Source organism: Phyllobates terribilis, unplaced genomic scaffold (assembly GCF_046119375.1).
Source record: "Phyllobates terribilis strain yellow unplaced genomic scaffold, ASM4611937v1 Scaffold_2__4_contigs__length_985480577, whole genome shotgun sequence".
Lineage (NCBI taxonomy): Eukaryota > Metazoa > Chordata > Amphibia > Anura > Dendrobatidae > Phyllobates > Phyllobates terribilis.
Genome location: NW_027362762.1, coordinates 539,371,639 through 539,394,989, shown reverse-complemented (window position 1 = coordinate 539,394,989; position 23,351 = coordinate 539,371,639). Strand labels below are relative to the sequence as shown.

Sequence of the window (23,351 nt, the reverse complement as noted above, 5' to 3'; positions counted from 1 at the left end):
TATCTAGCTGCATAGTGTGCACTTGGAACCCCCAGGTGCTTCACAAATTGATTCGTAAAAATGAAAAAGTGGGAAAAAAAAAAACACTTTTTTATTTTTACGGATTAATTTGTGAAGCACCTGGGGGTTCAAAATGCTCACCACCCATCTAGATAAGTTCCCAGGGGGGTCTAGTTTCCAAAATGGGGTCACTTGTGGGGGGTTTCCACTGTTTAGGCACATCAGGGGCTCTCCAAACGCAACATGGCGTCCGCTAATTATTCAAGCAAATTTTACAATCGAAAATTCAAATGGCGCTCCTTCCCTTCCGAGCCCTGCCGTGCGCCCAAACAGTGGTTTTTCCCCACATATGGGGTATCTGCGTGCCCAGGGGAAATTGCACACCAAATTGTGGGGTCCATTTTTTCTTGTTACCCCTACGAAAATAAAAAAAATTGGGTCTAAAGTAACATTTTTGTGAAAAAAGTTAAATGTTCATTTTTTTCTTCCACATTCCAAAAATTCCTGTGAAGCACCTGAAGGGTTAATAAAGTTCTTGAATGTGGTTTTGAGCACCTTAAGGGGTGCAGTTTTTAGAATGGTGTCACTTTTTGGGTATTTTCTGTCATAAAGACCTCTCAAAGTGACTTCAAATGTGATGTGGTCCCTAGAAAAATGGTTTTGTAAATTTTGTTGGAAAAATGAGAAATCGCTGGTCAACTTTTAACCCTTATAGCTGCATAACAAAAAAAAAATTTGATTCCAAAATTGTGCTGATGTAAAGTAAACATGTGGGAAATGTTATTTATTAACTATTTGTGTGACATATCTCTTTGATTTAAGGGCATAAAAATTAAAATTTTGAAAATTGCGAAATTTTCTAAATTTTGGACAAATTTTCGTTTTTTTCACAAATAAACGCAAGTGATATCGAAGAAATTTTACCACAATCATGAAGTACAATATGTCACGAAAAAACAATCTCAGAGTCAGGGGGATCTGTTGAAGCGTTCCAGAGTAATTACCTCATAAAGTGACAGTGGTCAGATTTGTAAAAATTGGCCTGGTCATTAACCTGCAAACCACCTTGGGTTGTAAAGGGGTTAACTGCATACAGCTGCTTCTCACAAAATTAGAATATCATCAAAAAGTTAATTTATTTCAGTTCTTCAATACAAAAAGTGAAACTCATATATTATATAGAGTCATTACAAACAGAGTGATCTATTTCAAGTGTTTATTTCTGTTAATGTTGATGATTATGGATTACAGCCAATGAAAACACAAAAGTCATTATCTCAGTAAATTAGAATACTTTATAACAACAGCTTGAAAAATGTTTTTAAAAACCGAAATGTTGGCCTACTGAAATGTATGTTCAGTAAATGCACTCAATACTTGGTCGGGGCTCCTTTGGCATCAATTACTGCATCAATGCGGTGTGGCATGGAGGCGATCAGCTTGTGGCACTGCTGAGGTATTATGGAAGCCCAGGTTGCTTTGATAGCAGCCTTCAGCTCATCTGCACTGTTGGGTCTGGTGTCTCTCATCTTCCTCTTGACAATACCCCATAGATTCTCTATGGGATTAAAAGCGGGCGAGTTTGCTGGCCAATCAAGCACAGTGATACTGTTGTTTTTAAACCAGGTATTGATACTTTTGGCAGTGTGGACAGGTGCCAAGTCCTGCTGGAGAATGAAATTTCCATCTCCAAAAGCTTGTTGGCAGAGGGAAGCATGAAGTGCTCTAAAATTTCCTGGTAGATGGCTGCGCTGACTTTGGTCTTGATAAAACACAGTGGACCTACACCAGCAGATGACATGGCTCCCCAAACCATCACTGATTGTAGAAACTTCACACTAGACCTCAAGCAGCTTGGATTGTGTGCCTCTCCACTCTTCCTCCAGACTCTGGGACCTTGATTTCCAAATGAAAATTGGAACTCTGGGACCTTGTGGAGTGTGTCAATGACTACCTTCGGGACATCTGCCAAGTCAGCAGTCTTCCCCATGATTGTGGAGCCTACTGAAACAGACTAAGGGACCTTTTTAAACGCTTAGGAAGCCTTTGCAGGTGTTTTTTGTTAATTAATTTAATTTACTGAGATAATGACTTTTGTGTTTTCATTGGCTGTAAGCCATAATCATCAACATTTACAGAAATTAACACTGGAAATAGATCACTCTGTTTGTAATGACTCTATATAATATATGAGTTTCACTTTTTGTATTGAAGAACTGAAATAAATAAATTTTTTGATGATATTCTGATTTAGTGAGATGCACCTGTCAATAGTAAGAAACTAAAAAATGATAGTATTGGCCCCCTTAAAAATAGTCTGGGTGAAATGGTGGATGAGGATGAGGAAAAAGCCAATATGCTAAATGATTTTTTTTCAACAGTATTTACATAAGAAAATCGCATGACAGAAAACATGATCAGTGATAACAAAAATTCTCCATTAAATGTCACTTACTTAACCCAGCAGGAAGTACGGCGGCATCTAAAAATCACTAAAGTTGACAAATCCCCGGTCCCGGATGGGATACACCCGCGAGTACTGCAGAAATTAAGTAACGTTATAGATAGGCCATTATTTTTAATCTTTAAAGATTCCAAAATAACAGGGTCTGTACCACAGGACTGGCGTATAACAAATGTGGTGCCAATATTCAGAAAGGGGACAAAAACCGAACTTGGAAATTATAGGCCAGTAAGCTTAACCTCTACTGTGGTTAAAATCCTGGAGGGTTTTCTAAGAGATGCTATACTAGAGTATCTGAAGAAGAATAACCTCATGACGCTATATCAACATGGGTTTACGGGGGACCGTTCCTGTCAAACTAATCTGATCAGCTTTTATGAAGAGGTAATTTCCGGACTGGACCAAGGAAATGTAGTGGATGTTGTGTATATGGACTTTTCAAAAGCTTTTGATACGATTCCACACAAAAGGTTGATACATAAAATGAGAATAATATGGGGATAGGGGAAAATATATGTAAGTGGGTTAAGAACTGGCTCAGTGATAGGAAGATAGGAAACAAAGGGTGGTTATTAATGGAACACACTCAGACTGGGTCACAGTTAACAATGGGGTACCACAGAGGTCTGTATTGGGCCCTCTTCTTTTTAACATATTTATTAATGACCTTGTAGGGGGCATACACAGTAGTATTTCAGTATTTGCAGTTGACACTAAACTCTGCAGGGTAATCAATACAGAGGAGGACAATTTTATATTACAAGAGGATCTATGTAAACTGGAAGCTTGGGCTGATAAATGGCAAATGAGCTTTAATGGGGATAAATGTAAGGTAATGCACTTGGGCAGAGGAAATAAAATGTAGAATTATATGCTTAATTGTAAAACATTGGGCAAAACTGTCACTGAAAAAGACCTGGGTGTATTGGTGGACGACAAGCTTACGTTTGGTGGCCAGTGTCAGGCAGCTGCTGCAAAGGGAAATAAAATAATGGGATGCATTAAAAGAGGCATAGATGCTCACGAGGAGAACATAATTTTACCTCTATACAAGTCATTAGTGCGACCATACTTAGAATACTGTGTACAGTTCTGGTCTCCGGTGTATAAGAAAGACATAGCTGAACTAGAGCGGGTGCCGAGAAGAGCGACCAAGGTTATTAGAGAACTGGGAGGGTCTGCAATACCAAGACAGGTTATTACACTTGGGATTATTTAGTTTGGAAAAACAAAGGCTTAGGGGTGATCTTATTAGTATGTACAAATATATGAGGGGACAGTACAAAGACCTTTCTACTGATCTTTTTACTCTGAGGCCTGAGACGTGGACAAGGGGGCATCTTCTATGTCTGGAGGAAAGAAGGTTTAATCATAGTCACAGACGCAGATTCTTTACTGTAAGAGCAGTGAGACTATGGAACTCTCTGCCGCATGATATTGTAATGAGTGATTCACTAGTAAAATTTAAGAAGGGCATGGATGCCTTTCTTGAAAAGTATAATATTACAGGTTATATATACTAGATTCCTTGATAGGGCGTTGATCCAGGGAACTAGTCTGATTGCCGTATGTGGAGTCAGGAAGGAATTTTTTTCACCAATGTGGAGCTTAGTGTTTGCCACATGTTTTTTTTTGCCTTCCTCTGGATCAACCTTTTAGGCTAAACTAGATGGACTTAGTCTTCCTTCAACCTTAAAAACTATGTTACTATGAGGTTGGTGATTGGAGCCTGCACTTTAAAGGTACCGTCACACTTAGCGATGCTACAGCGATCCCGACAACGATACGACCTGGCAGGGATCATTGCTGCGTTGCTATGTGGTCGCTGGTGAGATGTCAAACAGCCAGATCTTCCCAACAACGCAGCAACGATACGGCGACCTGTATAACGATGTCGGCGGTCGTTGGGACGCTGTCACATAGCAGCTACTCTGATGATTCAGACCTCGATGAGGGACGTACTGTGTGACACTGTAGTCACACAGGCGTGCATTTGCGTTGCCTTTTCCGCGCCCCCTCAGCTCCGATTGGTGGTCGCTACTGCGTTCTGATTGGGCGGCCTTGCCTTAAAAGGCAACATAGTAGCGCTTCTGCAAACCAGCACGCGGTCAGGAACAAAGGACAGAAGAGCTACTATGTTGCCTTCTTTTAGGCAAGGCCGACAATCACAACGCAGTAGCGACCACCAATCAGAGCTGAGGGGGCGCTTAAAAGGCAACGCAAATGCACTCATATGTGTCTCAGTTCTGAGTCGCCAACGAGGTCGTTGGTAAGGTGTCAAGCACACCGATGCATGCTACCCAGCGGGACCTCAACGATCCAAAAATGGTCCAGGCCATTTCGACACGATCAGCGATCTCACAGTAGGGGCCTGGTCGCTGCTACGTGTCAAACGTAGCGAGATTGCTGCTGAGGTCGCTGTTGCGTCACAAAACTTGTGACTCAGCAGCGATCTTGCTAGCGATCTCGCTTAGTGTGACGGGGGCTTTAGAGTGAAGAGGGAGTGAAAAGTGTCAAAGAGTTGTTTAGGATTGTTGGATAGTGAGGTGATAAGAGCAAAGAAGTAGGTGTGTTTGGAGAAGTGAAGGGCAGAGTTATAAGTCTTAAAGAGTAACTGTCATACTATTAATTTATTAAATATAAAATAACATATGTAAAAATTAGCAACTTTGTGATATATCTTATCAGAGAAATCTGCTTATTTCGCAGTCAGGACTGATCAATCATTCTCAAAATTCTCAATTTACGGGTAAAATCTATAGTCAGTGAAGACACTTTCCCATTTCTGAGATGGGAGATGACATGTTGCTACTGATAAGATTCTATGTAGATAGGAGGGTGAGGAGGAGAGAGGAGTTCTACCTCTAGCTCATCCCTTCTCCTCCCCTACTTTCTCTACATAGAATCTTATCACAAAAAAACACAAAAGGAAACCAATAGAAAGTCAGTAAGGCAAGTAATATTTTAAAATATATATTTTTATTGTTCAAGTATTAAAAGTGGGGGGACACAAAAACAAAAAAGGAAGACGGGCACAACATACGATGTGGTTAATAAAAATGACGTGCCAAGAATAAAATGGGGGAGGAAACATGCAGCATGAATATGGAAATGTGTAAATATAATAAGTCTAAATGAACATTGTGGGGATAATGTATAGCTGTAGTTGATGGTGCAAGTGATAATGTAAGCATATTAGTAGGTAAGTATATAAATATAGAAAAGCACTAGCAAACAACCAGCCGTACCAGCACAAATGGGATAAGATTACCACATACCAGTATAGTAGCAAGACCTCTAATGTGAAGCGTCCACCCCAACACACGATTTGGCGTTGCCTTTGTCAGGGCCTGGTGATTTGCTAATTTATCCTGTGGCCATATTCCCTTTGACATATGCACATATCTTTTCCCGTTATATAGAACTGTCTATATATATATAATTTTGTACCTGTGTGCATATACACATTGTCATTTCTTTGATACAAATTGTTTTCTCATAGAATCTTATAAGTAGCAACTGCAATCTCCTATCTCAATAATGGGAAAGTCTGTTTTCACTGAATACAGATTTTACCTGTAAATTGCAAATTGCCTCTTCAGAGAAAAAGAGGACTTGTACTCTATAGCACCACCTATTGGAAGCAGCAATCCTACAAGTCACAATCAACCCTTTAACCTGTAAATTGAGAATTTTGAAAATGACTTATCAGTCTTGACGGAGAAAGGAGTTCTTCGATAAGATAAAAAATCTCAAAATGAATGGCATTTTTTCAATTAAGCAGTTGTCACATAAGACATCTAGTCTATCTGTTATTTTATCATTAGGTTTTTTTTTTTACTGTTTTCCCTTATTTTTCAGTTTGCTTTAGTGTGTAGTGTAATAAATGTCTTTCTGCTGCTTGGAAACCTTAAAAGGAACCTGTCACCAAAAAGCTATTAACCTGCAGATATGGGGTAATCTGCAGGTTAATAGCGTTACTAACTGGCCCGGTGTCTGCATGTAGCCGAACGCTGCGGTGAGAAAATGAACTTTATTCTCCCTGGCTGCATTCGGTTTCAGTCACGGGGGCGGCGCTGGCACTGGTTCAGTAACTGCTTTGAGTATAGAGAGCAGCGGCCGTAGCCGCACCCCTGACTGACAGCCGGCCCCAATGCAGTCAGGGCCGGGGGCGCGTTTACAGCCACTGTTCTGTATACTCAGAGCGGTGACTGAACCAGCGCGGGTGCTGCCCCCGTGACTGAAACCGAATGCAGCCAGGGAGAATAAAGTTAATTTTCTCCCTGCACCGTTTGGCTACATGCAGGTGCCAGGCTGCCGGCCCAAGTACTGCAGCCCCCTCCAATCTGCCCGATGGCCAGAAAAAAGGTAATCGAGGGCCGTAAATGGCACTCGGGCCCGATGTTCCCCGCTCCTGTTCTAAGCCATGGAGCTTGCAAGTGCTACTCTGAAGTTGGCCAGACCACTATGCTCCTCTGATGCTGCAGAGGTAAAGCTGCCTCTTATAGCCGCATTTGAGAGCTCACGTTTTGAGACCATGGTGCAACCATATCACTGGTCCAAACGGTCCATCATTCAGAAGCACTCAGTCCCCAAACAAACTGAATGGTTGTAGGCAGGGGAGGATAAGCTTATGAAGACAAGTTGAGAACAACCCTTAATGGATTATCCCTACTTATTCATATGCTTCAGAGCCTAGCTACATTGGTTTTCACAAAGCTACATTAGAAGAGAAATATTGCCAAAATTGAATCTTGAATTGTTAATTCCAATTTATCTTTAATACAGTTATGTACATATGTATACAGTACAGACCAAAAGTTTGGACACACCTTCTCATTTAAAGATTTTTCTGTATTTTCATTTCTATGAAAATTGTACATTCACACTGAAGGCATCAAAACTATGAATTAACACATGTGGAATTATATACTTAACAAAAAAGTGTGAAACAACTGAAAATATGTCTTATATTCTAGGTTCTTCAAAGTAGCCACCTTTTGCTTTGATGACTGCTTTGCACACTCTTGGCATTCTCTTGATGAACTTCAAGAGGTAGTCACCGGAAATGGTCTTCCAACAATCTTGAAGGAGTTCCCAGAGATGCTTAGCACTTGTTGGCCCTTTTGCCTTCACTCTGCGGTCCAGCTCACCCCAAACCATCTCGATTGGGTTCAGGTCTGGTGACTGTGGTGGCCAGGTCATCTGGCGTAGCACCCCATAACTCTCCATCTTGGTCAAATAGCCCTTACACAGCCTGGAGGTGTGTTTGGGGTCATTGTCCTGTTGAAAAATAAATGATGGTCCAACTAAACGCAAACCGGATGGAATAGCATGCTGCTGCAAGATGCTGTGGTAGCCATGCTTGTTCAGTATGCCTTCAATTTTGAATAAATCCCCAACAGTGTCACTAGCAAAGCACCCCCACACCATCACACCTCCTCCTCCATGCTTCACGGTGGGAACCAGGCATGTAGAGTCCATCCGTTCACATTTTCTGCGTCGTACAAAGACACGGTGGATGGAACTAAAGATCTCAAATTTGGACTAATCAGACCAAAGCACAGATTTCCACTGGTCTAATGTCCACTCCTTGTGTTCTTTAGCCCAAACAAGTCTCTTCTGCTTGTTGCCTGTCCTTAGCAGTGGTTTCCTAGCAGCTATTTTACCATGAAGGCCTTCTGCACAAAGTCTCCTCTTAACAGTTGTTGTAGAGATGTGTCTGCTGCTAGAACTCTGTGTGGCATTGACCTGGTCTCTAATCTGAGCTGCTGTTGACCTGCGATTTCTGAAGCTGGTGACTCGGATAAACTTATCCTCAGAAGCAGAGGTGACTCTTGGTCTTCCTTTCCTGGGGTGGTCCTCATGTGAGCCAGTTTCTTTGTGGCTCTTGATGGTTTTTGCAACTGCACTTGGGGACACTTTCAAAGTTTGCCCAATTTTTCGGACTGACTGACCTTCATTTCTTAAAGTAATGATGGCCACTCGTTTTTCTTAGCTGCTTTTTTCCTGCCATAATACAAATTCTAACAGTTTATTCAGTAGGACTATCAGCTGTGTATCCACCTGACTTCTGCACAACACAACTGATGGTCCCAACCCCATTTATAAGGCAAGAAATCCCACTTATTAAACCTGACAGGGCACACCTGTGAAGTGAAAACCATTTCCGGTGACTACCTCTTGAAGCTCATCAAGAGAATGGCAAGAGTGTGCAAAGCAGTCATCAAAGCAAAAGGTGGCTACTTTGAAGAACCTAGAATATAAGACATATTTTCAGTTGTTTCACACTTTTTTGTTAAGTATATAATTCCACATGTGTTAATTCATAGTTTTGATGCCTTCAGTGTGAATGTACAATTTTCAAAGTCATGAAAATACAGAAAAATCTTTAAATGAGAAGGTGTGTCCAAACTTTTGGTCTGTACTGTATGTATTACAATACATTGAGTAATGACTTTTGTAAACATGGCTGCAATCATATGACGAAAGAGTAAAACTTCATTCATCAGCAGCTGATTGTGTGTTTTATATGGCCCCCCAAAATGACTTGTTTCTAACACCACAAATTTCCTTGTAAATAAAGAATGTGTTGCAACAATATGCAAACTGTTATGGAAGCCAAACTATAAAACTAAAAAACTGCTATCTCATTATAGTTTGCACTGGCCCATGACTGCCAACTGACTATTGATTTGATTAGCGTTCATTTTGGGTAGAAATGTGCAAACAGGTTGTATTAGGTTGAGGGTTGCAATGCAGCTATCTTGAAAATAATTCGATCTTCCGGTTATGTGACACATGTCTCTGTGTAGCCCTGGTCTTTTTAATGATGAAGTTGTGAAGATATGATATGTTAAAAAGATGGTAGATGTTACGGATCCGGGTGGTGGAACCTCTGTGCTGCGGTGCAAGGAGGGACCAGAGGGGCATAACTAGGTATCAACTCGGACTGACCAAGGTCCCATGGCGGCTCAATCGACTCCGTGAACCAGGGAAGGACCGAGCAGAGGGACCAGGTGCTACTCTGGGCCTGTCCTTGTATGAGAGCAGGTGACTCCCACGGGTAACTGGCAGGAGCCTCCGGGTAGGCACGGCAGGTAACTGACAGGAGCCTTCAGGTAGGCTGACTGAAAGGCACGGCAGATAACTGGTAGGAGCCTCCAGGTAGGCTGACAGATAGGCACGGCAGGTAACTGGTAGGAGCCTCCAGGTAGGCTGACAGATAGGCACAGCAGGTAACTGGTAGGAGCCTCCAGGTAGGCTGACAGATAAGCACGGCAGGAAACTGGTACGTTCTCTGGGTAGGCAGGCAAGCCAGGCCCATAGACAGACTGGCGGATTTGGATCGTAGGCAGACCGTCGGGCTGGAGAGTACACTTGGCAGGCGGAGACAGGGAGTCAGGCTGGCGGACTGGACTGGTAGTCAGACTGGCGGACAGGACTGGTAGTCAAGCTGGCGGACTGGACTGGTAGTCAGGCTGGCGAACTGGACTGGTAGTCAGGCTGGCGGACTGGACTGGTAGTCAGGCTGGCGAACTGGACTGGTAGTCAGGCTGGCGGACTGGACTGGTAGTCAGGCTGGCAGACTGGACTGGTAGTCAGGGTGGCGGACTGGACTGGTAGTCAGGGTGGCGGACTGGACTGGTAGTCAGGGTGGCGGACTGGACTGGTAGTCAGGGTGGCGGACTGGACTGGTAGTCAAGCTGGCGGACTAGACTGGTAGTCAGGCTAGCAGCTGGACCTGAGGACTGAAGCGGAGTTTAGGACACAAAGCTACAACCTTGCACGGGCACCTCCATTTTGGAGGAGGTACCTTCTATATGAGATGTCTTCCGGCCATTGGCCAGGGACTCCTTATTATGGCGCGCGCGGCCCCTTTGAGAGGGAGGGAGCGCGCGCCCTAAGCACAGTGCCTGGGAAGCTGCGCGCGCCGGCAGCAGCAGGAGAGCTGGAAGACGCCGGGCCGGGAGCACGGCGGTAAGAGAGACGCCGATACTACAGTAGAGTTCCCATTTTCCTGTAATACCAATGTTAATACAGTGTTGTCATCTGGAAAGATTTTCCCTGAGTGTAAAACTGGGATAATGTTTTGCTATTTTTATTATCCTTTCCCAATTGTATGAACAATGACTTTTTGTTGGGTGGAATAATATAACCTTGATCATGGAAAATACACTTACATAATTTGTTTGGTGGTGAGGAAGATTACACTTAATTAAGGATTTTATATACTTGCCCATAATAAGCTAAACCATACTAAACTTACACTGGTGAAATTATATATACTTCAGAATAAAGTAATACTGTGATAATATAGAAGGACTTCCTGCCTTCGTTACTTAATAAATAGTTACTTGGTTACTCTGCCAAATTGTATCTGTTGCTTCAAAACGATAGGAAGATATTTATTGTGGCTGAATACTGTGGATCATACATGACACATAGGGCTGTGACCTGTATGATAAATGTGTAACAATATTCCTCTTCTTTCTATCTCCAGATACACATTGCTGATAACCATGGTTTATCTTACATTCTTTCATATCCGAAGATATGCAAACCCTTTTGCAGATGAGCTGGACTTTACAGTGTAAGCTTTATTCAATTAGTTGCGTTTTACCACAGTTTAATATGTGTGAAGAGACATAATTATATCTGTGTCTTTTAGGGCTTTAATGACACTTACCCAAAAAGCGAGCCGGTTTGCATTTGAATATCATGATGGTAAGTGAATACAAAATGTGCTGTTTATATATGTGTTTTATACGTAACCTATATCCCATAAAAGCAATAGCCTTGATCTACGTATATTGTTTCACATTAAAGGGGTTGTCTGGTCTAAAATGAAAAGTCTGCAGTCACTCTGAGTGACTGCAGACCTTTAAAACCCCCCCAGCGCACGCACTGTGCGCTGCAAGGATTCGCACATTTCTAAGTCGGGAATGGCGGTGATGTATGCGATATGCTTACTCCTGGGTAGAGCCCGTCCAGTGGGTGCGATCCCGCTCCATACAAATGTATTGAGCAAGGCACCTCCCACTAGGTGGCCTTGCCCACTAGACCATTGCGCCCACTGGAGGGCTCTGCCCGGGAGTATGCATATTGCATACGTCACCGCCATTCTCAGCTCGCAGCGCACTGTGCACAGTGATTGTAGACTTTTCATTTTAGACCGGACAACCCCTTTAATAAACCATCCTAGGAAAAAACCCATACGCTTTGTTAAAGTGTCACTATGGTGATGCAGAAAAAAATGGTTGGAATTTAAGAGCTCACACACAAGTTATTTTTCTGAATTTTGTTCTCAATAGCTGCATGAACTACCTTTTGGTCTATGCCATCCCCTTGGTTTCCATCATTAGCACTGTGCAGCAACATTATATTCTGCAGCACTAAGAAGTCCAGCACAAACCACAGACTACAGATGGTCTGCACTGCTATTGACAGCAAAAAAGTTAATAAAAGTAAGTCAGGAAAAAAATCATTGGCTTTTGCACTATAATATTTTTTTATGTATAATCAGAGGGATATTTTAATCCTAGTGTGTAAGAGGATGTTGTGGAACACCATCCTTGCATTATTCATTACCCTCTTTAACACCCTTGACCCCGAAGCCTGTTTTCACCTTCCTGACCAGGCCAGTTTTTTTAATTCTGACCACTGTCACTTTATGAGGTAATAACTCTGGAATACTTCAACAGATCCCGGTGATTCTGAGTTTGTTTTTTCTCGTGACATATTGTACTTCATGATAGTGGTAAAATTTATTTGATATAACTTACGTTTATTTGTGCAAAAAATTGGAAATTTGGTGAAAATTGTGAAAATTTTGCTATTTTCAAAATTTCATTTTTATGCCCTTAAACCAGAGAGGTATGTCACACAAAATAGTTAATAAATAACATTTCCCACATGTTTACTTTACATCAGAGCAATTTTTGAAACATAATTTTTTTTTGTTAGGAAGTTATGCGGGTTAAAAGTTGACTAGTGATTTCTCATTTTTACAACAAAATTTACAAAACCATTTTTTTAGGGACCACATCACATTTGAAGTGACTTTCAGGGGTCTATATTGTAGAAAATACCCAAAAGTGACACCATTCTAAAAACTGCACCCCTCAAAGTGCTCAAAACCACATTCAAGAAGTTTATTAATCCTTCAGGTACTTCACAGGAATTAATGGAATGTGGAAGGAAAAAATAAATATTTATCTTTTTTTCACAAAAAATTTTACTTTAGACCCAATTATTTTTACTTTCACAAGAGTAACAGGAGAAAATGGACCCCAAAATTTGTTGTGCAACTTCTCCTGGGCACACTGATACCCAATATGTGGGGGAAAACCACTGTTTGGGCGCTCGGAAGGGAACGAGCGCCATTTGACTTTTTTAATGTAAAATTTGCTGGCATAATTAACGGACGCCATGTCATGTTTGGAGGGCCGCTGATGTCCCTAAACACTGGAAACCCCCCACAAGTGACCCCATTCTGGAAACTAGACACCTCAGGGAACTTGTATAAATGTGTGGTAAGCACCTTGAACCCCTAGGTGCTTCACAGATGTTTATAGCATTGAGCCATGAAAATAAAGAAATCACATTTTTCCACAAAAATGTTTTTTTTAGCCCCAAATTTAGCATTTTCACTAGGGTAACAGGAAAAATTGCACCATACAATTTGTTGTGCAATTTCTCCTGAGTATACAAATACCCAAAATGTGGAGGAAAATTACTGCTTGGGTGCACAGCAGGGCTTGGAACTAAAGGAGCACCATTTGACTTTTTAAATTTAAAATTTGCTTGAATAATTAGCAGACACCATGTCGTGGTAGGAGAGCCCCTGATGTGCCTAAACAGTGGAAACCCCCCACAAGTGATTCCATTTTGGAAGCTAGACCCAGGGAACTTATCTAGATGTGTGGTGAGCACCTTGAACCCCCAGGTGCTTCACAAAAGTTTATAACGTAGAGCCGTGAAAATAAAAAAAAATCTAACTTTTTCCACAAAAATTCTTTTAGCCCCAAACTTTTTTTTTTCACAAGGGTAAGAGGAGAAATAGACCTCAAAAACTGTTGTGCAATTTCTCCTGAGTACGCCGATACCCCATATTTGGAGAAAAAACACTGTTTGGGTGCACGGCAGGGTTCAGAAGAGAAGGAGCACTGTGTGACCTTTTGAGCGCAAAATTGGCTGGAATCGAGAGCGGATGCCACGTCCCGTTTGGAGAGCCCCTGATGTGCCTAAACAGTGGAAACCCTCCACAAGTGACCCCATTTTGGAAACTTAGACCCCTCAAGGATTTTATCAAGGGGTATAGTGAACATTTTGAACTCAGAGGTACGACACAGAATTTGATAACATTAGGTCATCATATTGAATATGTTGTAATTTGTCTTGAGCACAACTGGAGTTTGCATCGTGTAATCTGGTGTGAACCGAGTATCGCGGGTGCTCGAGTGACATACTCGAGTCCCCGCCCCACATGTTTCACGGTTGTTAGACACCCAAAAAGAACATTCAGGGATTGCTCGTGTTTGGCAGGCAATCCCCGCGTGGGTTTTTTTTGGCTGTATAACTGCCGCAAAACATATGGGGCGGAGACTCAAGCATGTCACTCAAGGACCCCGATACTCGGTGCATGCCCGGGCACCCGATGCAAACTCTAGTAGCGAGCACTTGCGCTCAACACTAATCTCCATATCGTCATCATTTTTTTTCTTTACTTTTGAAAAAATCACAACCCTAATACAACTTTAACACAACCGTAACCCTAATCCTAACTCTATCCCTAACACAACTCTATCCCTAACACAACTCTATCCCTAACACAACTCTAACCCTAACACACCCCGAACCCTAACACACCCCGAACCCTAACACAACCCTAACCCTATCCCGAGGGATACATTCACTATAATGAGGCAGCGGTATAAGTGATTAGACGACTTTATTCTTCGGGTCGGTGCGGTTACAAGCGATACCAGATTTATATTGGGGCTTTTATGATTGGCAGCTGTCACACACTAAAAGACACTTTTTATTGTAAAAACAAGTTTTTGCATCGCCATATTTTGATAGCTATAATTTTTCCATATTTCTGCCAACAGAGTCATGTGAAGGCTTGTTTTTTGCGGGACGAGTTGACATTTTTATTGGTACCATTTTCCGTCAAATGACATTTTTTGATTGCTTTCTATTCCGTTTTTTGGGAGGCAGAATGAACAAAAACTGACAATTCAAGAATTGTTTTTGGGGGATTTTTTTATGTCGTTCCACGTGTGGTAAAATTGATAAGGTAGCTTTATTCTTCGGGTCAGTACGATTACAGTGATACTACATTTATATTATTTTTATGTTTCTGAGAGCTGTAACTTTTTTCTTTTTCCGCTGACGGAGCTGTAAGGTGGCTTGTTTTTTTGCTGGACAAGATGACGTTTTAAGTGGTACCATTTTTATTTACATTCCACTTTTTGTTCGGCGGTATCATGATAAAGCATCGTTTTTTACCTTGTTTTTCTTCTTTTTTTTTTACGGTGTTCACTGAAGGGGTCAACTAGTGGGACAGTTTTATAGGTTGAGTCGTTACGGACGCGGCGATACCTAATGTATTTTTTTCTTTTTTTTACACACATAAATGTGTTTACTAGTTCAATAGATCAATATTTTTTCTTTTTTTTTTTTGTTCTTTATCTTGTGATTTTTTTTTTTTAGATTTTTACAATTTTTATTAACCTTTTCTTTACATTTTCACATTGTCCCAGGATGGAACATCAACTGTACACAGTCAGATCAGCGATCTGATACTCTGCAGTGCATCTGCACTGCAGAGCATCGGCGCAGCGTCTGACAGGCAGGAAGGAGGCGTCTCAGCTCCTGCTCTCTGAGCAGGCGCTGAGTGGCCACCTTCCTGAAGGACCCCGCGGCAATCTAGGGACTGAGGGTCACCATGGCGAGCATCAACACAACGCGATTGCATCGGGTTGTGTTGATGGGATCACCACAGATGGTGCCCACTCCCTCTGCGATGCCCCATGATGTCACTGTCACTATTGACAGCGGCATCACAGGGGTTAAACGCCTGTGATCCTGGGCGGTGATGCGGGGTGTCAGCTCTCACATAGAGCTGACACCCGCATGTGATTGCGGCGGATCTCAGCGTGAGCCCGTGCGATCACTGCGTCGTACATATACTGCTCTTTGCGGGAACTCAGCTTCCACAGAGCAGTATATGTACAACACACGTCGGGAAGGCGTTAAAGGGGTTTCCCACGAATAAAGCACATTTTAATCATTAGATCTTGGAATAATGATGAGTTCTGCATTGGATATATTAAAAAATGTTCCTGTGATGATATAATTGTATAAATGTGCCCCTGCTGTGTACTCTGTAATGGCTGTGTCTGACCGTGCAGCAACATGGTCTTATCATGCCACATCTCCTGGGCAGGGGAGGAAGCAAAAGAGTATACAGACAGGACGGCATGGGATCACAGATGCTGCATTCTGTGAGGTAAAATATTTCCCTGCCTGTTTAAAAATATGTTTTATCACACAAAAAGAATCAGCTGAGCTGTGATCCCATGCAGTCTTATCTGTGTACTCTTGCTTCCTCCCCTGTCCAGGAGCTGTGGTATGTTCAGACAAAGAACTGGAGCAGCTCTATATGGTCAGACACATCCATTACACAATGCATACCAGGGACACATATATAAGATTATCAGCACAGGAACATCATTTTAACACATTCAACTGTGCAAACTATTATTATGCTAACATCTATTAATAAATGTACTTTGTTCTTGGGACAACCCCTTAAACCCTGCACTAATAATACCACAGTGTATATTCAGAATGTTCCTTTTAAGCACTGGTACACAAATAATCAATCAATATCTATTGATTTACTGAAAATGGTGACCCAACAATTGCAATGAGAAGCAGGACCAAATTCCTCTTATAGCGAAGCATTCTTGAAATCCAGCGGTTGTGCGCAAGTCTTAAGTGGCGTATGATGTGATTATGTGCAAAGTCACGTTCCAGTGTGCTTCCAATGTCTAGTTGTGAAGGTGGTACTGCTGTAAAGGAAGTATTTAAGAGGGATGGCATGTTGCAGGGCCAACACCACCATTTGGTAGGTTGGTAGGGCATCTGTAGATGGCACTATGAAAGACATCTGTGTCAGACACTATATGGGCCATCTGTAATAAACATTGCGGACAGGCACTATGGGTACATTTTGTGGCTGACCTACTGTTATGGGTACACCTGTGTCTGAAATCCGGCATCTGAGGTCTGCACTGAACTGTGTTATAAACTATGGGGGGACATTTGTGAAGGGTACTCTGGGGGCATCTCAGGCTGATTAGCTAAGGTCTTCCATCGCTGGCTTACTGTTAGGAATATTGCAGTCAATAAAAATTAAATGCAAAGTGCATTTCATTTTTCATTAAATGTGTTTTGTCTTCCATTTGCTTGTCTCCTACGTGTTTTACACAAATTGCTGAAGAGTATGCAAGGAGTAGTAAAATACTATTAACAAATATAATTTCTGTAATATATTGGCCTGTCTACCTCCCAAATGACAAAGGGTAGTACAGTAAAAATCAATTAGATGATTTTCACATTTCTTCCAGAGAATTATAAAGGGGTTGTCCTATAAACAACATAAATCACCTATGCACCGGATAGGTGATATACTGTATGTATAATCAGTGTATAATCAGTGGAGGAGGTCCAGCCTCTGGGACCCCACTGATCATTAGAATGGGGGCTCCAAAGTCCCCTATATGAATGGAAAAATAGTGAGTTTGTGCAACCACTACTTAATTCACTGTTTGCAAAAAAAAATGGAGAACCGCAGAGGAGTTTTATTTAAAAAATATGAAAGGTGTCAATCTATTAATATACTCATAAAAACAAACAAAAGAAATCAGCAAACAAAAATACAATAAAACTGGGGGAATAAATACGCCTCTAGGGGAAAGTTTAAATGGAGTTGGAGTCAGTCCATTTTATACCGATTCCGACTCCACCAAAATAGACACCGACTCCGACTCCACAGCCCTGCAAACTCTAATGCATGTTAGCAGAAATCCATATAAAAAACCAAATGGCTGGTAGATTCTTACCCTTTAGAGTAGTGAGGCAAGGGGCAGTGTTTCATTTTCCTGGGGGGCCTCACTACTCTAAAGGGTAAGAATCTACCCGCCATTTGGTTTTTGATATGGATTACTGCTAACATGCATTAGAGTTTGCACCTTGGGAAGTAAAGTAATTAGATAGACGCTCTGGGAATATGTTACAATCCCCTTAGTGTGTGCACTCTCATGCTGATGAGAATTTAAACTTTCCCTAGAAGCGTATTTATCCCCCCAGTTTTAGCATTTTTTCTGTATCACTTTTTGGTGTATTTTTTTATGGATTTTTTGTTTGCTGATTTCTTTTGTTTTTATGGGTATATTAATAAAGATTGACACCTTTTATATTTTTTAAACAAAACTCCTTTGTGGTTCTCCATTTTTTTGCATTTGTTGGTAGGAGTAGTGCTGATGCACACTGATTCACATCATTTTCATCTATCCCCTATGTATGGCGCTTGTTAACGTTGAAGGGAACTTATTGGAAAATGAACTTGGCTTTTAAGTATTCATTCACTGTTTGTAGGATTGGAGGTTCATATGCTTAACACCACTGCTCCATTCAGAGGATTTTGGAACCCCCATTCTCTTGACCAGTCTCTTCACCAGTCTCTCTCCAGTCTTTCACCAGTCAGACCTCCAGTGATCATATATTTGTCATGTATCCAATTTTCCCATGAACAACATTTATATAGATGATAAATGTTGTTTATGCGACATCTCCTACAATGTTGCCGATATACTTGACATATTAGTCATTTCCTTAGACTCCCCAATGAACAATAATGCTTGGATCAGCTGAGCATGCATGTTCATTATCATAAGCAGAGAAAGATAAGCTGCTTGGAGTCACTTGCCTGCTATAGGAACATATCCAAGATATATAATGCTTATTTCTGATGAAAGATGATATCGTCGAGTATTTCACAGACACATTAGATTATCAGTGACCCACTGAAATTGGCAGACCCAACCAACAACTGTCTAATATGCAGGACCAGCTTCTTGTTTGAAGAAACTTGTATAGGTAGTCACCATGTCATCATATTAGTTACTGCCTCACTCAATATAATACCTATATAATTACTGTAGTGTCTGATGGTACTTCATCGTGGTAAAATAGAATGTATAAAGAGAACAGTCAACTTACACTTATGTAATGCCTTATATTATTTTGTAGGTACAGTCAGCAGTGATCATTCTCTAACTCCCACACAGAGACGCCTAGCGATCAGGTAACTTTGCTTCTTGTGTTGTGAGTTTTATCATAACACATATTTCCACATATAATACAATTCCATAGAAATACGTCCTGAACCTCTATAATATTTAACAATTTTACTTAATGAAAATGGTGGCAACTTAATATGTCTGTACATTAGAACTTGTAGGACTTGTATGTGGGATTTTTGTTGGGGTGAGAAATAATGGGTTTTGGGAGAATGGGAAATTATTACTTGTATAGAAGTGTATATAGCGTGCAATTTCAATTCATCCCAATCCTTTAACCAGTAACCAGTGTACTTTTACTGCCAAGCTGCCTAACTCGTCTTTCAGGGTTGTTAGGATAACATGAAGAACAGGGCATAGAGGGAGGGATTGGCATCTTGCTGTGGTCACGGCAGGCTCACAATAGCTTGTTTCTTCACATCCACTCTGCTGCTTCATAAACTTGCGTGATCTGAATGTATGTAATAAATAAACAGTACACCACAAATAGTGAACGGAAACATGGTCCAAATCAATTATTCTGGTCCTTTGCAGATCAAGAAGTGACTGTTTCTCAGATACATTAGCATTTGTGTTGACACTTTAACTTTGCATCTAAAGTGGGGCTTACGTGTTTAAGGTGGAACATTTTTTGAGTCTTTATATGTTTGTGTTATATTAAACCTGAGTAAACACTTCAGTTGTAATGAAAAGCAAGTGAGAAAGTCACATTATAAAACTTCTGCATTCACATGCCTTCTAGTAATCTATCTTATGCAGAGACACAATGTGAATTTTAGCTATGAGACAGTGCGCAGCATTGATGATGAAACATGTTAAAGATGGCAGCCATCTATCTTGAGTCTCACATACACAAGAGCACTTGCTCTGCCATCAATCATCTATCATGGGCCCCAGTGTACATTAGACTATCAGCCAAACCCGTCAATATTGTCTGGTTTGTAACTCTAATATGTGTGGGGGGCCTTAACCTCAGAGGTTTAAGGCTATTAATCTTATTATGGGGTTATTGTACATGTCACTATTATGAGGGCACTGTGTCTGTTGCTTCTATGGAGACACTGTGACTTTCACCATTATGGTAGCACTGTGATTGACATACTGTTATCAGGGCAGGGTGATAGAAACTGTTATGGCAACACTGTGATTGGCATTGATAAGATTTACTGCTGTCCTTTGAAGTAATAACATTTAAAAATGTATCTCAAAAAAGTTGTGCACAGCTGGCCCAAGAGTCTATTTACACGGGCCGACCTGGGGCACTAAACAGCTGCTTGTTTGCTGATGGGCAAGACAGTTTCAATGTGCACGGAACGATCTGTAATAGATTGTTCATTGCGCATAGACTGCCATTGTTCAATGATCTTTTTACAGACCAAAATAACATTTTGCCCAAGGAATGAGTTTTATGCTCGTTCATTTGGGTGATGGGAAGCCTGCTCAGACTGTGAGATTTTTATATAGCAAGCTTTCCTAGGAACACTTTTTCACAATAATATTGGAGTGTAAATGGACCTTTGAGCTACTGGTAAATATGTTAAAGAAGACCTTTCAACATTTTTAGTATGGCCACATCATGGAATAGTGGCTGCAGAGCTGAAGAAAGTGTCGTTTTTTTAATTTCTCATCTCCGTTTCAGAGATATTAGCTAGTGACGTTTATGGCGCCTAATATATTAATTTCCACTATAACCAAGGAGCTGTTAGCAGGATTCTTTACTAGAAGTGTTTACTTTTTCTTTTCCGACATGATAGACGCCTCTTGCTTATGATTGGTCAATGCAGGAAGAAATAAAGAAAGCACCGCCGGAGAATGCTGGAACCGGTAAGGCGTGAATGACAACCAGATCTGTTCTGCCCAGATCACATAGATCTCACTGCCAACATCTACTGTGAATTCAAGTGTAGAGGGAGGAGAGCAGAGCTGTGTGGCATTACAAACACCTCTCTGCATCTCTTCCAGGTATTGGGGAATAATGCTCTTGCAGCTCTCATCTCAACACCGTCAGCTCTGTTCTCCGCTTTCCCCACATTGTGAGCATTATTCCTTGATGGCTGGGATAGATGCAGAGCAGTGTTTTTAATGGCAAACAGTTCTGCTCTCCTCCCCCTTCAATTGTAATCACAGTAGATGCTGGCAGTGAAATCTGTGTAATGTGGGGAGGAGAGCCGAGCGGTGCATCATTACATATCTTACCATATTATAAAAAAAAAAAAAAGATTGTTCTGACCTTCTCTTTGGCCATTTTCTTTTTTTTTCCCTACATGACGCCTCCTGCTTATGATTGGTCAACACCATTTAGGGAAAAAAATTAAATGCCCCCAGTGATCAATCTATGCTAATGCCCACTTGGTTATAGTGGAAATTAGCATATAAATTATACAAGCTAAACTGAGCAATGGAGATGAAAAATGAAAAACAAACTACATTTATTCAGTTCTGGAGCCACTATTCCATTATGTAGCTAGTTTAACATGCTCAAACTGGAAGAGGTTACTATTTAAGCTCAGAGCCTAATGGAATATCAGAAATTCACATCAAAGAAGTAGTAGGAGGCTTTGTAGTACTAAGCTTTTCTCTATGTGACTCAGTAATCTTTAAGCGATTTATTATCTATGGCATTGCCTGTGAAAGCCGAGTACAATGACCGGCTATTTCCGGCACTATCGTAGAAAATGGATGGAGAGGTCAAGTATGCACAACTTTGACCCATCATTTGGCTCTGTAGAGCACTATTCTCTGAATCCAAAGTCCTGTTCTTGGGATCTCTGGGGGCTTGACTAATGGGATAGTTATCCCATATGGGTGGGGGATAACTTTCAATTCTGCTTGTGGAGTAAAAAATGGAGAACACAAAAGGCTCGCTACATAGGGTTAGTACATCTGTAACCGAATAAAAGCGAATGAGAAGTAAAATTGGGTGCTCACCTTAAAAAGTAGAGTAGACACACCTAACCAAATGCTGGAAATTGATAGTGGACAAATATCGCCAGTTATGGACTTAATACGCCAATACTCTAAATTCTTCAGGAGCTGGGTGCCAATCTCGGCAGGTGGAGCCAATGGACTGGAGTGCAATATCAAAGAGTTTTGATACCAGTGGAAGATGAGTATATAAAAAGCACAAAGATGTCCGCCGTGGAGATAGTGATCAATAAGATATATTAAAACTTCAATAAAACAATGCATTGGTGCTCATTAACAAGAAAACAGAAGGGTTATCTATACAACCAAGGGTTAGACTGACCTATATTGTTACATTAGCGTCAGAATGAGATTCCTAAAGACAACGCGCATAATGGGGAGGTTCAATATGTAAATAGACACACAAATTAATAAATAAGTTCATTGAATTTAAATCAATGTATAGCAATAAAAACTACAGTGTATGATGTAAAATGACAAATGTTTTTTACTGATATGTGTTGAGAATCCAGCTTGCCATTCTATTACCATGTATTCATTTATGTGTCTGTTTACATATTGAACCCCCCCTTGTGGGAGTGGTCTTCATCAACCTCATTCTGGCACCAATGTAGCTATATACGGTAAGTCATTCTAACCCTGGATGGTATAAATAACAGTTCTGTTAGCTGAATAAAGGGGACCAAGTTCCCCAAAACACATTATTTTATTGAAGTTTTAATAATCTTTATTGATCACCATCTCTTTCTTTGTGCCTTTTTAAATACTAATCTTCCACTGGTCAAAAATCTTTGAGATACTGCTTTCCAGTCCAACTTTCAATTCTGGCAATACCACTTTAGGAATGTATTAAGTTGGATTTCACATTTACATTCTAAATAAGCACAATGGATATGCACAGCAAATCCTCTTCTTGTCAGAATGGTGCCAGGATTCAAGGAGTCCAACGACACCCATCTATTTTTCTGTACTGAAAGAAGAATCACATTCTATTATTACTTTATTATCTACTTTATGTGATATAATATTTAAATTACATGTTACGAAAAATAAAAATGTATATACATTTCTTCTTTTACCAATATAAATGTCCATTCTGTTCAGATCTCCTCCTGGAATACTCCCATATCTTAGTTACTCTGTGGGATTTCTAGGACTTCTTGCTGGTCCTCTATGTTCCTTTAATGACTACCAGCTATTTATACACGGAGAACAGAAGAAACGAAACCCAAATGTAAGTAATGCAGTGTTGAGCTAGGACAAGTGTTATTGCAGTTTAGCTGTGGGCTGGTTTCCTAATATGTAAACATTTCTGATGTTACACCCTTATTGAAACAAACTCATCTTACTATCATGGTATCGAATAGTTGTTCTCCTGTAATAGCCTTCAATTGTGACTAAAAGTAATTATATATGATAACACTGTTCTTGTTAGGGATATTTGTGTAAATATGACTGTGTTATTGGGTGAATATCTCACCTACATAGGAAATCTGTGTATATGTTTGTAGAGAGAACTTGCAATCAATAAGGTCCTGTGATTACAGCCGCATCAGAATTAAGTCATGTGAACAGTGTGAGTGTGTACA

At 40.8% G+C, this 23,351-nt stretch overlaps 1 protein-coding gene across 3 annotated transcripts in view; it reads left to right on the top strand.

Moving 5' to 3' along the window:
- Positions 1–23,351, top strand: part of LOC141220313 (lysophospholipid acyltransferase 2-like) — a 206,523-nt gene that overhangs the window by 141,463 nt on the left and 41,709 nt on the right. For all 3 annotated transcript variants that reach the window (XM_073666268.1, XM_073666277.1, XM_073666272.1), the window contains 4 exons: positions 10,968–11,057; positions 11,136–11,191; positions 18,788–18,842; positions 22,867–22,996. In XM_073666268.1, coding sequence (XP_073522369.1) covers positions 10,968–11,057; positions 11,136–11,191; positions 18,788–18,842; positions 22,867–22,996 — 331 coding nt within the window. The remainder of the gene's footprint in view (positions 1–10,967; positions 11,058–11,135; positions 11,192–18,787; positions 18,843–22,866; positions 22,997–23,351) is intronic.